Raw genomic sequence first — 17,618 nt, forward strand, 5'->3', positions numbered from 1 at the left:
CATGCTATTATTATATCAAGATTTTGCACAAATTATTTATATATAGCTATTTTTGTATTCTGAGACATTTTGAAGATTAAAGAACATATCCTTGGATCAATGTTTTACAAGTACAATGCTTGTTTTTAAAGGATTTCATATATTTTTGTAAAATTATTATATGCAATAAAATTTTGATTTTATGTTCTGTTATTTCACATTTCATTCACAATATTTCACAATATCTTTCATGTGATTTATAAAGCTGTGTAATTTTCTGATTCTGTAATATCTCCAAATCTTCTACAAGATATATGGAAATATTACTGAACATACTTTACAAATATATATTCTTTGAATGATTTGGATTATAACTCAGGAATATTACTTCAGACAGACTTCTATTTGATTAGTTCTGATTCTTCAGAAGAAAAGTGAGACAATATTTTTTAATTACATTCATGATTCCTTTGTTTAAATTTTAATGTTAAATATAATATAGTACATATCTATAGAGTAACTGTTAGTTTTAAAGAAATAAAGAATTAACATACAAGCAGTATTAGAAATAAAACTATAGTAATATCACTAAGATGTAATGCCTACCTTGCAATGTTGTAATTGATTTATGAGAGTGTAACAGATGAGGCATGACTTGTTCCAGAGAGCCTTGCCATTTGCAGGATGCTCCAGGACATGGACATGAATATGGCCTACAAAAAAATTAGAAATAAGTTAGCATATATACAAAATTATTTTAGAATATAATTTAGAACATATTCATAAAACATTGAAAAATGGATTTTTCACAATATATAAAATTCTCATTAATATTCATTCTAGTACATTAACTAAATATTAATTCATTCTTAGTTCTATTCCAATCCATATATATTTAATCTTATTTTAGTCTTGGTATTCCACTAAATATATATGCATTGTTTGCTTTATATAAAATATTTATAATTGATATAGTTGAATAGAAAGCATCCTTTCTGTATGAAGTAATTCATTTATCTGTAAATATAATTATACTTGGCACCATAATAATTAATGAATCAAAAAAGTACTGCTATTTTCAGGTTACCAAAAAAGTATATTAAATATGAATTATTTTCAACCTAATATAGATCATTATTTGCACTGAATACAAACAAAATGGAATATTTTTTACAATTTAAAATTTGGAACATTTTATTCTATATCATTCCATTTGTATATTCAATGTTGGAAATAATATGGCTTACATTAAGCTGAAAACATTTCATATAAAATATATATTTTTTGAAAACATAAAAATAGCAGTGGCTTTTGGATTAAACAATTCATTTAATTATTAGTTTCAAAGTATTTAGAATGTTAAAAAATATATGAAGATGAGATTTATGTTTTTAAAACTGTTTCAAAATAAATAATAACAATCTCATTTAAAATTTCATTATTAAAAGCAAGTTTTAAAACTGAATTATCATTACAAATGATAATGATAATTTTAAAATGTTATTTTTTGTTCAAAAACTTTTTGAAAATGTATTCACTTTTGATAATAAAATATGTAGTAGCTTTACATTAGTATACCAACAGATAAAGGAATAAATTTCATAAAGAAATTTTAATTTCTATAACTTTTTATATTAGAAGCATTTATATTTAAAATAATTTTATTATTATTATTTTTTTTACAAAAACAGTTTTCTGTTAGATAATTTAATCAACACATTTCTGTGAAAATGAGGATTTTTGATCCCACTTCGATGACACCAAATGTGAGATTGGGGTCTGTTCTGGCCTATACCTGCTCACTATCAGGATGGTAAAGTATTATTATTATAGTTTAGGAAAGATCATTAAGGTCTTTCTTTCTCATCAGCCTGAAACCATTTAGTTATTTATGCAAATTAAGACATGTTAAATTTTGCCTTATGTTCCAAGTGGATGAAGATTTTAATGACTCTTTACCAGAAACTTAGGAGGGTTTGCTCAATGAGTTACATGAGGTCGACGATATAGTTAGGCAATAAGTCATTTAACAACATTTAGAATATAATGAAATGTATTTATTTAAACATAACTATTACTAAAGCCTATAAATGACAAGCATCTTAGATATAAATGAGACCAAACAAGTAAGTCATTACTCAATACAATCAAAGAGGATTTCAAACCTAAACACAAAATATAATCTAACTTCAGATAGTTTACAAGATATGATCATTGTTACCTGACGTTAACATATGTCTGAAGTGATGGAGTTGAGAATGTGTAAAGCATCTGGAGATTGAGAACTGGGAGTCTGTTGACTGAAGACACTGGCACTTGGCAAGGGTGCCAAATGAGAATGAGGATTATAGCAAGGCTAGAGAATAACTAATGTATACAAAAGCAAGGTTAAAGGTACCTTTGCCCTTCTATATGGAATTGACATCCAGTAAGGTTGCTCAAACCTCATACTATGCTTCTGACAGGAGGAAGTCAGGCGGGCTTTTGGCCGATAGTTGAATGAGATATCATACTCAACTATCATTTTGGGAGGAACTAAGTTGTTTCTCTCCACACACAAAGGAAGTGCTTCCTTTCACAAAGATAAATTATTTTCTATTAAATTAATTTGAAATAATATTTAAAATATCAATTTAACAAATTTACTAAAATCTCTCCCTTCAACTCCAGGTTCTCATATTTCTATTCTTAAACATACTAAAACAATTTATAAAATAAGTACAAAATGATTTTATTCTAAGTTATGTTATTCATACATTTAAATTTCATTATACTTATTCCATTATTAACTGAATATTAAATTTTTTACCCAGTTTTGATTTTTTGAACATTTTTTACAATTACTTTAATTATGAAATTATAACTGAAATATTGGAGATACTATTTTTAAATCTTTTTAAAATTTTGAATGTTAACAGTTGTTATGAAATTCTGTCTTGTATTGCAATAAATAAAAAATTTTTTAAATAAAACATTTTTTCTATAGAAAAATATAGTTACTTTTATCTTATATTAAAAATCTTAATTATAAGCATTAAAGAATAAAATGACTTTCTCAGTATTACTTCTACATGATTTTCTTATCCAAAATATAAACATACACCTACAAAGACATATTTAAATATATACAGTAGTTGTTTAAATGTGTCTTTGTATGCATATGTAGCAAAAATAATTTTATTTATTGTATTTTCTTTGATAATTTCCAAATGCATTGTTACTATATGTATTGAAGCATATTCAATTTTTTTATTGTTTTGTTTATTTTAATATACAGGATGAATCATTTAAGTTGAAACATCAGAGTATCCTAAAAACAAAACATCTGAGACAAAAATGTAAACAATACTTGTTTGGCTGTCACGGGGAAAGGAAACCATGTTATTTATTTTGAATTTGGTAAATATCTTCAAGGTTAGTTGAAAGTCATCTTGGTTTTGTAAACAACAATCATAATTGTTTTGATGACATCTTACTTAATGTAAAAAAAAAATTACAAACAAATTTAAATTAAATTTACTTTTACATTTTTAAATGCAACGGTTTAATTGAATATCATGAAAGTTTGTTTTTGTTTTGATGCTGGTTTGCCTAACAATTATCCCAAAATCTTATATATTAAAGCCAAACAATTTCCAGATTATAACTTATAATTTATAATATTTGTAAAAATGGAAATAAAATGAAAAAATGTTTTCAACAAAAGTTGTTTGCTTTTTTCATTTGTTTGTTTTTTGGCCTGCAATTTGAAATAATTGCAGACATATAAATTCTCACTGTCGTCTGACTGTCTGTCCTTAATATCAAGAACAGAATTAGATAAATGAAAGCTGAGACCAGATATGGAAAGCTTAAGAGCAGGAAGTCCCATTTAACTATTAATATATACGAACTTTTGGTCCAAACCAGAACTCGCATTATTTCAATTCAAAAATTTTCTTTTGAAAGGAGTTAGATGACCAGCATGACTCAATTGCTAACAGGAAAAGTGTGACAAACAGGGGCAAGACACTACTAATTTGAGGTAGAGAGCTTATATTTTAAATTAAATTAATTAAAAATATGATTAAAAATTTAAGCCCAGCATTGTGAAAATGTCACAATAAATAATTGCTTCTTATACAGTCGACCCCCCTATAACACTGTTGATAATTCAGTTTTACATGAATTCCATGTTGTACGAGTCACTTAGATTTTACAAATATGTGTGCCAGGCTGTAAACGGCTCACGTATTTGTAAAACCTAAGTGACTCGTACAACATGGAATTCATATAAAATGGAATAATCAACAGTGTTATGGGGGGGATCGACTGTATTTACATTGTTCTTTTCAGAACAATGTAAATTTGATTACATTGTTCTTTTCAGAACAATGTAATCAAAAACATTCTTCCTGCAGATTATGTCTTCTGCACTGTGCAAGTATTAATATAACTTCATTGGTAACTCAGATTGTCATGAAAACTAATATAAAATCATATAGAAACAGAAAAATTATATATACATGTTAAAATCAATTAATAGTAACAGAATCACATTTATTTTTTAAAGTTTTCAATTTGTTAATCAAACCACATACTTAATGAAAATTTATATAACAAGTTTGAAATATCAACATTGTTTTCTCTTTACATATTGAAAAGTGATATTAAAAAGCATAAAAACTATAAAATGATCATTCAAATCCTATATTTATATTTATAAAGTTTATAAAACATATATACTATATGTTTTATAAACTTTTATAATATGGAAAGCTGCTACCACTAGTTCAGATCTGTTTTGTCTATTTATTTGATTCAAAGCCAAAATAAAAATAAAAAGCAAGGTACTAGAAGCAAGCTACATTGCAACAGTGGATGAAGATCACTAATAACACTGCCATTACTCATTCTAACACAGAAATCCACTTACTGCACCTCTTTTGCCTGAATTGTATACAGTCAACCCCCCTATAAGATATAGATACGTTCCAATTTATTAGGAATCCGATTTCTTACAAGTCGTTCCAATCACAGCCCGACATGTGCCAAGTTTACGGACTACGGCTGATTGAAAGGTTTTCTTCCATAAAATTAATCGATTCTACACTAATCCGACTCAACATTTCCAAAATACGTATATTTTTTCGTAGTTTTATAGGAATCGTAATTATAGGGACCGTAATTATAGGGGGGTCGACTGTACATACCTTGAAGACACTGCTAATCCTGGATAAACTACTGACCATTTTATCTGAGCTACAGGTACTACAAGTATTATTTTTGATTTTAGGCTTTAAATTACATAAAACAATAAAAACCTTGTCTGGAACATTAATGGTAGTATTACTTCTTGTTTTAAGCTTGATTCTACATTTGATAACACTGCATTATATATAAAGAGTAAGCATATTGTTAGGTAAGTGATTTTCTTAGGGGGTCTTGAAGATGAATTTCCATAATCCAGCAAAAGCCAGATCCCAAAGTTGCCAGATTATGGAGGTTCAATTTGTATATCCAAAATTTATAAACACAAACCTGAATTCACAAGCATCTTCATGTTCTGGTTTATCTGTATGAAGCAACTGTACTGTACAGCCAGATACAGAATATTTACATGGGAACATTACTGTACTAGCCACTTTCTCCATTGCTAAATTACGTATATTCCCTGTAAAAATTACAATTACATTCAAACTATATGACAGTTTTGCATAATTCATAATTATATTACAATTTATAGAAAGTAAGCTAAAACATTATTTTAATATCTACATATTTCAAGCGCTTTCAGCTTATACTTTAGCTACATCAAGAAATTGTAAATAAATAATAATTTAGTATTTTTGAGAGATTTTCAATGTTGTATAACTTTAAAAAGTAAACACATTCCAAAGTTTTGAAGTATTTTAATTAGTGATAAAATGCAAAGTATTATAAACTATATTAAATATTAATACTATAATTGAATNTATGGGGGGGATCGACTGTATTTACATTGTTCTTTTCAGAACAATGTAAATTTGATTACATTGTTCTTTTCAGAACAATGTAATCAAAAACATTCTTCCTGCAGATTATGTCTTCTGCACTGTGCAAGTATTAATATAACTTCATTGGTAACTCAGATTGTCATGAAAACTAATATAAAATCATATAGAAACAGAAAAATTATATATACATGTTAAAATCAATTAATAGTAACAGAATCACATTTATTTTTTAAAGTTTTCAATTTGTTAATCAAACCACATACTTAATGAAAATTTATATAACAAGTTTGAAATATCAACATTGTTTTCTCTTTACATATTGAAAAGTGATATTAAAAAGCATAAAAACTATAAAATGATCATTCAAATCCATTAATAGTAACAGAATCACATTTATTTTTTAAAGTTTTCAATTTGTTAATCAAACCACAACATTAATGAAAATTTATATAACTGATAATGTAATAACCACATTTTTATATAAAGTTATACTATATATGAATAACGACCCATTCAAGTATTATGTCAGTAGTTTATGAGGGGGATTTTTCTGTATCCGACAATTGCTGACGATGGGAGAAGGAGGGTGTTTATCTTTCTTCCCAGTTGTCAAAAAATGTCTGAAAATAATTTTTGTGTATTTGCAAATAGTTTTAACTTTTGAAGGTTGGTATATTGGTTTCTGATGACTAGTGATGATGGAGAGGGAGGATCAAAAAAGTGACATTTTGCCGATGTAATACTTGAATGGATCTAATACAGAAACTTTTATTAAAAATATTTATTTAATATTTATCAATTTGAGTATAATTTAAACTTTTTCCCTTTATATATAAATGCAATATTTTAATTTTAAAATAATTAAATAATGCATTTGTCTTCCTCTAAAATAATCTTTTAAAGAAATATCATCAATATACATTATTTTTTTTAAAAGTATATAACAATATAAATAATTCAAGACACAGAAATTAAATATATATTAAAACTTTGTTTTATTATCATTTTAATAAATGAATTTCAATTATTAAATAAAAATATCTTACTTTGATCTTCAACGTNTTTGCAAAATAAGTAATAATTTTGCCCCTGGGCCGAATTGAAAAGAAAACTTTTTTCACGGGCCAAACCAGAGGCTGCCCTATGAAGATTTTGGGGTGGTGCAAGATCTCATTGTGGTGTCAACCCGTAGAGACTAAATTTTACATAAAGATTACAGATACATTTTTCACATTATCATGCTTTATCAATGTTCTATGCTGTACTTAAGAGATTTGTAATGGAGGGTTAACTCTAACCAGACAGTGAGTTGTTGATTTTTATCTTTCTTTAGGCGTTAGAACTTTTCACCAATCTATTCTGACTTCAGTAGCTAATATTGAAATATTAATCATGGGCCACATAAATACACTACACAGGCCACATCCAGCCTGCGGGCCATATGTTGGCCATGCCTGCCCTAGGCCTAACAGAATTTAGGCATAGGAGTAAAAAAATCTCCTATGTGGCATCAGAGCACAGACATTGTCACTTTAATACCTCTGTATATTGAAAATGAAGTCATGGACTCTCTATTTTTTTTACATTTAAATGGACCCTCAATATATTTTTGGATTTCTCATTGCAATTAATAGAAAATGACAAAATTTAATCAAAATCAATCAAACAGATTTTGAGTATGAACACAATTCTGTAAGCTACATAGCAAAGGCTTTGCTAACACTCTGCCTCAATGATATGGCAAACACAAGATATTACAACTTACACATTGGATATTATCAATACACACAACAGAACCAACAAATTTTTTTCTCTTTTTTTCTTTGATATTATTTGATGGTTATACAAAAATTTTTTCTTAATTATACTCTCTCTCTCTCTCTCTCTCTCTCTTTATGACTTATCTAGTACTATATTATAGTAGATAATAATTTCTATCCCATTTCTCATGTAGGAAGTTTTTGGAGTTATTTACTGTTATCATAATTGTATCAACAATTTCCTTGTTTCCACAATTGCTTCCTGAATATAACTTAGAAAAAAATCTTTTACCTCAACTAGGAACTGATTGTGAAATTGATAGTAAGTGATAACCAATAATATTTGGTTTAGCTATAATACTTAAATTTTCTCTTTTCAAATTGCTGAGACTGCATTCTCTTATTAAAAGTGTTATATATAGGATAGCTAAAATGATTGACATTAAGTCTCACTACATATGTATGGGATTACAATTGTGAGATTTCTGGGGTTAGGCTTTTGTTTAGTGTAACTTGACTCTATGTTACCATTTGCTGTTCTCTCACAAATCATCTTTTCATGAGCTCTTGAAATTGATTTGTTTTCTGTTTTTCCTTTTTTTTTTTCCTTAACATTTCTGATTCCTCAACTTTTTCTGGGTCTCATAGCTTCTCAAGCTCTAGACCTTCCTTATTTTCCACTGTTATGACATTTTGTTCTCTAACAGGTATTCTTCTCTCTTCCTTATATTTCCTATGAGGATGAGAGTCAGTTGCTAAATAATATGTATTTATGTAACTCCCACCTTTGAATTATTTATAGGTTGTTTCTGAGCTTTCTCTAGAGTAGCCAAAGTTTGTTTCATTCCCTTAAGATTTTTATCTTTCTCTAACATCTTTTCTTTAATTACTTTCTGTCCAGAACCTTGTTTCTAAACTTTTTACTTTTATTACTCTTTACCTTCTTCACTCTGACATTGTTTAAAATTTCGTTTCTACTCTATTTCCAATTCATCTCAAATCAGATTGAGCCAGGCAGCAGCAGGCAGTACTTTCTTTTGAATGAAAAAGAATTAATCCAGTAGATAAAATTGAGTGTTCTTGTGGTCTGAGAATGGAAAATATGAAGAATCATCTGTTTACTTCATATGATTTTTGTCAGAAAATAAATTTTATATTTCACAAAGATTTAAAATCAAACTTTTTTTGTACAATCTTTAAATTTACTGTAAATTTTCAGTTTTGTATTTACTCAACTTTGTAAAAGCAAAAGCTGTATCAATAAAATACTACTACTACTACTACTACTACTACTATTTAAAATTTATTAATTTATGATAATTATGATTTTAATAAATTCACTAACACCATAGTTAAAAATTTATATAATTGTGAAATCTGAGAAACACCCCTTATTATACTTTTTATTCTCTAAAAGCACCACCATGTTTTTATTTGAAAACACAAAAACCTTTGAAATTTTTCCCATGCGTTTCTGAATGCAAGTGGACTGAATGTGGGCGGATAGAGGAGGGAAGATGAGAGACAAGGAGGTCCAGAATAAAATGCACTCAATGACAAAATTATACTATAACAAACTATGTTTATTGACAAGCACATATTTTTCTATGCTTATACAAACTAAAATAAATTCTACTTTACATAAAGACACCTGACAATAAAATGGCTATACTTATCAATGACACGTTTATTGATTTCTACTTCAAAGCTATCGTAACAACTAAATACTACTGTTTGTGAGAGAGAGAGTTTGCATTGGGTTGTGCATGGATAAATATCTTCAATGACAACTATTTCTCTTGAATCAAAAGTTCTCTATTTATTCTCCATTTCTATCAGTCTTCTATTTCCTTCTGGGTGGCAGTTACTGGGTCAAAGGACAACTTTCGTAATGGTTGAAATGGTTGAGGAGCGATAGGATTGAACAAGGACCAGTTGGCTGAACTAGACTGAAGAATGACCACTGAACTGGACATTGTAAATAGGAAAGATCATATGTCTCCTTGGGGCATAACTAGTTGACTTAGTTGACCTTTTGGTGGTCCTTTTATATCTTTGAGTCTGTTTCTTGAATCAGAACATGTCCAAAAATGGCAATATCAGATGGAGTTGTTAGATCAGAGGTTGTTAACAACCAATCTGAATTTTTCTCCACTACTTCCTACATCAAGTAACTATCTCCAGAAGGAGTTGTGTTAGAAAGGAAATGTTATCTTTGTTATTTCCTTTCTCTTTTTCTAAAATTTTCTTTTTTGTTAAAATTTATTTTGACTAAATTATAAAAATACTTTTTTTAAAAAGGACTAAAGCCTGGGATCTCACATAACTAAGTATATTTTATAATTTTAAATATTTAAAAAGTTTGTTTTTTAAAATTTGAAACTTTTTGTTCTAAAATAATATGAATTATTTCCTGTAAATGAAATTGAACAGAAAGAATCAAAAGCATTTTTCCATTTAATAACAATATTTTTTGCTGCTAGATTTTGAATATATGATATTTACAAAACAATCATCATATTAAAATAAGATTTATAATATTAACTATTTATTGATACTGAAATCTTTTATAATTATTTGTAATAATGTGAATAAATTAACAATTATTAATAAACTTTCTGTATATGTAATACAAGAAAAAAAAATTAAAATTTTTAAACATCTTACCCATTGGGCCTCTGCATGTAGGACAACATGTAAGTTTTTGACGACAAGATGAGCAAACTAAATGCCCATTCTGACATTGAAGAATGGGTGGAAGAACATAGTCAAAGCATACTGGACACTCAAATAAACTAGCTAAATCGGTTGGAGGATCTGCGATAGATGAACCAGAAGCTGAAAATATCAAATAAATTTTAAGGGAAAGTTTACATAACTTAAGTGAAATATATAAATCTTTACATATAATACATGAAAAAATTCCTTATGACACTAAATATAAAATATCCACTAAATATTGTAATGTTATTTTAATGCAAGATTTGAGATTTATAATTAAAGAGAAAGAAAGCAATCAGAAACTTTTAATCTTCTTAGAAACACAATTATAACATTTAATAATGTAAAAAAACAAAAAATATATGTTAAGAATTGCATAATTCCTTTAATTAAAATTCTTGAAACATTCACTTCCCACTCTCAAGACTGAAATTATAATTTTGCAAATCAATATATTAATAATACAGTCAGTTCAAAAACTTTAGAATAATTTAACTCCATCACAATGTGTCAATGCATTGAATGACAATAACTAGGTGGAAAAAAAATTATGAAAAACTAAATGGAGGAATATTTAACCTGGTCTTTTAGCTATATTTTCATCTAAATATATTAATTTCTAAATAAAGTGTTAAAGAGTCATAACACTCTTTAACACAATATGTTCAAAAATTTTAGAATATTTGAAATTGTATTCAAAAAGTATAGAATAATATGAAGTAAATATTGTCAAATTATAAGTAATAGTGCTTGTAATTTACTGCAATTATGTAAATTGTATCACAGGTAGTATTGTATAAATTACAATTCAGCATTTGTCACAAAAGCAGGATAAACACCATGAACAAGAAATGATAATTAACCCTGAATCAAAGAGCCAAAATTTTTGATTTACACAAACAAACTACTAAGAAGTAAGAAATAGTGAGGAAAATAAATTGTTTGCAGATTAAAATACAAAAAATAATTAAAAAATTTAATGAAACTGTAAATTTAAATGTTGAAAAACTCTACGGTCATCCAAAATTTACTTCAGAAATGACAAAAATCAGCAATTAGAGAAATTGTAAAACAAAATAAACTTGCAACAGATGTAACAACAATTGAAATTTGTGATTGGAAAACCCATTTCAAAAACAACAGTTTTATTTGAAGGAGATAGGTTATAAAGCAACCAAAGCACAAAAAAAACCTCATCTGACAAAAGTTCAAAAGAAACAAGTATTTTTTACACCCAAACAAAAGCAAAAAGTCATCTTTAGTGACAAAAGTATATTTTGTTTATTTAAAATAGGTAGCCTGATAGTTCAATTAATGTTAACTTGCTTAAAATTAAACTTTTTAAATTTTTAAAAAGCAGGCAAATTTATAAAACAAAAATTAATGAAATTACTAAAAAATCTAAATTTAAATTTGATTATCTTTTGTGTAATACAACACAAAATATTTCTATAGGTGTCATCAAATGCAATTAATTAAAAGAATTGTAATTACAGGTTCAAAAAATCCAGGCAAAATTTTAAAAATTAATAATAAATTAATAATGATTTGTTTAAGATAATTATAAAAACTAAATTAATACTAAAACTAAAAAAATAATTAAAACTCTGGCCTTTACACTGTAACCAAAGCTAAAATTAAAATGTGTTTAAAAACTGTTTAAAAGTTGTTTTAAAATTTTCAAATTGTAAATTAAATTAATTTTTAAATTTACATTATTTGTGTATGGGAGTGACAGAACATTTTGCTTTTAATATACTGTATATACAGATAAATATTATTAAAAATAATATAAAAACTAAAAATAAGTATGTATAACCAAAGGTTATTATTCAAACTTAAAGAATAGTTGCTATGGGAACAAATGCATCTCTTCAATTCCAAATCTGAGTCAAAAATGTAGTCTTTTTGTGTCTTCTATTCTTATTCAAACACCTTCCTTCCTCTTTGGGTAACCCTTTCTATGAATTTATGCTGAGTCCTAGTTATAAGTTAGATTAGGGACTCTTAGGTTGGTTTACGATTAGGTTAAATTAGATTAGGGTTTGTTAGCTTTAGTTATCTGGTTAGGTTCGTCCTAGGTTATGGTTTAGTTAGTGAGTAAGTTAATGTTTAAAAAATAAATAAAATAAAAATAAAACTTTTAGGGTCTTACTCATTTGTTTCTGTCGGTCCATTCGTCTCGTCTAGTTTGTCATTGTGTTCATTTTTTGTTCGCGCTGTCTAGCTGTTAAGTAGTATTAAGATTTGCAATTGCATTCAGTTTTATTAGTATTAAGTAGATATAAGTCTTTCTACTAACAGCCACTTGGCACTAATTTCTACACTTAGCTATTCGTGGCAGCACTCAATTATTAATGTTCGCTACACTCAGGTTTTCTTTTAGACTCTTCAGGGGACTACAGCTTTGCAGCCTAAAAACTGCATGCCAACATCAAACATAAAGGAGACTGTAGCCTTATATATGCCATTCAGAGGAATCCTAACTTTCTCTACTGTCTATCTCCTTTCCCTTCTTCTTCCCCCTTTCCTGTACCCTCTTTTCTGCTGGCTAAACACCTCGTGTATGGCCAATGTATTTCTTGTATGAGTCCACAGAAGTTAATGGGTGGCCTTTCAAGGCCTAAAACAAGAAACAAATTGTAGATCCCACAAACAACCCAATTTGACCTACTTACATGCTGGTTTCAGTTTTGGTGAGGAGCAAAACATTTTGCTTTTAATATATATATACAGATTATGGAGGAAAGTTTTTACTCAACACTGAATGAATTATGTTGAGTTCATTCAGTGTTGAGTAAAAACTAAGCTAAATCTCCAGGTCAACATAATTAAAGAATACTGAAGCTATCTGAAAAGCATTCATATAGAAACTTTAGTTAAATAAACAAATAATGAACTTACTGGATAATGTATGACTAAAAACCCAACACCTTATTAATCCAGCAATATTTACTAAGTTAATAATAATGTTTTCGACTGTTTTAAACAGCCTTCATCAGTTAAACTCTTTCAAACTAAAAGAATGCTAAAAATAGAATACAAGCTTTTAAAAACTCAAATTCCAACGTAAAACGCAGTCGTATAACAAAAACGTACAAAAATTGCGCATACGATTCTTATCGGAATAAAAACAAAATAAAAATACACATAATTGAATTTTTTGCCACAATAATTTATCCACCGCATGGAAATCGTTTTACCATAGCGCATAATGGTAAACTTATAATAGGCATTATTGCGGCAAAAAATTTGATTATGTGTATTTTTATTTTATTTTTATTCCGATAAGAATCATATGCGCAATTTTTGTACGTTTTTGTTATACGACTGCGTTTTACGTTGGAATTTGAGTTTTTAAAAGCTTGTATTCTATTTTTAGCATTCTTTTAGTTTGAAAGAGTTTAACTGATGAAGGCTGTTTAAAACAGTCGAAAACATTATTATTAACTTAGTAAATATTGCTGGATTAATAAGGTGTTGGGTTTTTAGAAACTTTAGTTACTGTTTGGAAGTTTGAAAGTAAATATTCTTGCATTAATGCAATTTCTGTTCCATTATTGGGCTGCAATTTAAAAAAATTGTAGATCTATGAATTTTCACTGTTGTTTGTCTGTCTTTCCTTAATCTCAAAAACAAAGTTAAATAGATGAAAAGTGAAACCAGATATTAAAACCTTAGGAGCAGGAGGCCCTGATTAACTATATACAAACAAGCAATGCAAACCAGAAGTCTCATTATTTCAATTCAAAGTTTATTTATCTACCCATGAAAGGTATTAGATAGATTACTAATACAGCTCTTTTGTTAAAGGAAAAATATGATAGACAGGGGCAAGACACTACTAATTTGAGGTGGAGAGCATATATTTTAAATGAAATACATTTAAAATATGATTAAAAATTGCAGCCTGGCATTGTGAAAATGTCACAATAAATAATTGCTCGTTAACAATGTATTTTTTAAAATTTTATTACATTTTAAATAATTTTTTAATAAAATATTTTATGCTGTAAAAATCATTACTATAATTACTTACTCAGTTCTAATACCCAATAGCCAGGGAATTAGTAATAATGCAATCTAACATAATATTAAGAAAGCTAGATCAATAATCATTTTATTAGTACAATTTTTTAACTTAGATTTTGAAATAATAAAACAGATTATTATTAAAACATCTTACTTTTTATAGTAATATATTATTTTTTTTAAAAAAACACAGTACACTCATGCTGATCCAAACCAATTTTGTTTATTTTTCTGATAAATGTCTTAACAAAAATTAATAATAATAATGAACTACTTTTTAAAAATAGATCAAATATGTCTGTAATCCTTTTTGACTTGTTTTTTATATAAGACTCCAATAACCAAAACAACACTGCACAATAATTAGTTTGGATCAGCAAGAGTACATTGTATTGTCATTAACTGAAATTACAACAAAACATAATAAAAATAATTTTGACTACCTGTATTTGTCAAGTGTCCTCTTCCTTTTGTACATGATTGAACTTGACGACTTGCCATCTTTCTCTAAATATAACTAATAATAAAAATATACATATATATGTATTATTTATACTGCATATTTGTGTTTTGTTAATTTATTCAATAAAGTTGTTATACAAATGGTTATATATAGGGTAAATGTACTAAAAATAATATTAACTAACAACATTGACTATGGATCTATAACTAACAACATTGACTACAGAGTCTGTAGAATCTGTAGTGAAAACACAGATGATACCAACTGCTGGTATCAACATCATAGATGCTGAAGTGGTTACCTGTTGCATCTGTAAACAGTTGTGAACATTGAATCACATATGGAAACACCCAACATAGCATAGTGATGTTGATGGTAATGATTACATGGCTGATGTTGATCCCAGTTCCTGTATTATTTTTGGATTTGCACAATATGGGACACTAATGTTCAGTCAATACAATGTTCCACTCAACTGATGCAGTTTGTTCATTCTATGTAACACATGAGTACCAGAGATTCAGACCAGATGAGGACTACTTTTTCTTCCATCATTCTGTATTTTATTTAATGTAATTTTACATTTGTAAATTTAGCATTACTAAAATATAACTAGAACAAACTGAAACAAACTATTAATTCTGATATAAGATATTCTAAATTTATATGATTATTTTGTCAATTTGCTACATGTAAAAAGAAATAGAATTGCACATAATAAATATATCTCTATGCATTTTTCAACATTTTAAAATATTTTTTCACTATATAACTCTACTATCAAATAATATTGTTTTCACATAATTTAAACTATCATCTTCTAACTTATTTTCTGATACACTTTTTAAAAATGATTGTTTAGTCATCTTATCAAGTAGCTATATTTTGAAGTTATATATCTATTGATAACTTTACATTATTTTTCTTAAGGAAGGTCTTTAATATAATAAAATATAATTTTAAAAAATCAAAAGCTATAAAATATGTAATATTTGAAATTTATAATTGCTAAATCCTCACAAATAATTTCAAGCAGATTAAGCAGAATACTTTTTATAAATTAAATTTTAATTAAAATTTTTATATAATTAAATTATATCATTTGCTACAATTTCCATGTTAAATAATAATAGATAGCATAATAAAACTGAGACCATTTTATTACAACAGAGAAAATAATACACCATTTAAAATCTTTTCTAATATATATTTTATATTATATATGCCTATTGATTAATTCAATAGCATTTTATGATTTATTTCAACTTATTTCTATTATACCATAAATCTTTATTATTATTAAATAAATGATTAACTACACTAATGATTTTCTAGTTATCATCAGGTTATTAATTTATTTCATTAGAAAGGTTAAATAATTTGAAAGCTGGATTATTTCATGATATCTTTTACCTAGACATTAGTCTTTGTAACTAAAAAAATCTGGACTAAAGATAGATGGTTAGCCCACCATCTTGTACTAATATTAATAATTATATTAATTTTAGGATTAAATTTTATAATTTAGAATATTTTAGAAAAAAAATCAATTAATCTGGAGCAGAACTTAAAATCCATGGTCCTTTGTATCACTCAGCCAACTTAATCATCATCTTGGTATGGTGTTTGCATATATGCATACATAAATTACACGTATCACAAGATAAAATACATTTATTGAAAGGTCATAAAAAGGGTATGCAAAAACAATTAAAAAAATTATAAGTTGAAGATTTATTAATAATAATTCATCCAATATCATTTGTGTGCTTTTATTTTTGCAATAGTTTATTAATAATATATTTGTGAAGTCTTAACCAGTACTTTAAACATTTAATGTAAAACTGATAATGGTAATGACTAATAACAATTGCATGTTATCAGCCAAATATTGAGTTCACCTGAAGTTAATGATAATTATAATGGAAACTCTAATTACAGTAAACAAAAATGTTATAAATGAATTAACATGTCCCAAAATATATATAAAATATTTTGGGACATGTTAATTCTAATAACATTACAACCACAATATTCTTGATTACAATAAGTAGATTCTATTCTACCCCAAAGAATTCAACTGGCATGAGTTGAACTCAATAATCTCAATTTGTAGAATATTGGATCAATTCTCCAATGACTGGCAATTTAAATCTTCCATCCAGAATTTTCTTTTCATATATGACAATTTAATAATATAAAACAAGAAAGAAAACAAAAAATAAATTATTTCATTTGAAAAAATTGTCCTATTATTTTAAGAGAAACATTTTTTCAAATTAATCCATTACAAGAAAATTGTCTTCTTGAATCTTTAATTTTAATTAATTAATTAATTTAATAATGATTTCACAATTTAACTTGTACTGTATTAATTATATCAAATAAACTAGAAATTATTTAACACTATATTTAAGAAATATAAAAAGTTATAAAATCAAATCTGAAAAGGTATTTGTTTTTATTTGTAGTCCTAGTAAGTTTGATTAGTTGACTTTTTATATTTGGTTATATAAATGTTTTGAAAAAATTTAATATTAAATATTTAAAGCTGTTTTAATATTTAATATATCCTAAAGAGTAAATAACATCTCATCTATAACAAATATAAGACAATATATTTTTGTTTTACATAAATGAAAAGCCAAATTACTAATTTTAATGAAAAATAAGTATTAAAATACTATT

At 26.6% G+C, this 17,618-nt stretch overlaps 1 protein-coding gene across 2 annotated transcripts in view; it reads right to left on the bottom strand.

Annotated features, from left to right (window-relative positions):
- LOC111627444 (E3 ubiquitin-protein ligase Siah1-like) overlaps nt 1-17,618 on the bottom strand; it is a 53,328-nt gene that overhangs the window by 16,577 nt on the left and 19,133 nt on the right. The window contains exons 1-5 of one of the 2 annotated variants that reach the window (XM_023371012.1): nt 15,232-15,526; nt 14,911-14,984; nt 10,382-10,552; nt 5,500-5,632; nt 586-692 (exon numbers count right to left, since the gene is read on the bottom strand). In XM_023371012.1, the coding sequence (XP_023226780.1) occupies nt 586-692; nt 5,500-5,632; nt 10,382-10,552; nt 14,911-14,968 (469 nt within the window). In that variant the 5' untranslated portion in view covers nt 14,969-14,984; nt 15,232-15,526. Of the gene's footprint in view, nt 1-585; nt 693-5,499; nt 5,633-10,381; nt 10,553-14,910; nt 14,985-15,231; nt 15,527-17,618 lie in introns of those variants that run through there. The other variant, XM_023371010.1, reaches the window with a different exon arrangement.

Source organism: Centruroides sculpturatus, unplaced genomic scaffold (genome assembly GCF_000671375.1).
Source record: "Centruroides sculpturatus isolate CEXI.00-Female unplaced genomic scaffold, Cexi_2.0 scaffold281, whole genome shotgun sequence".
In the NCBI taxonomy this organism is placed as follows: Eukaryota; Metazoa; Arthropoda; class Arachnida; order Scorpiones; family Buthidae; genus Centruroides; species Centruroides sculpturatus.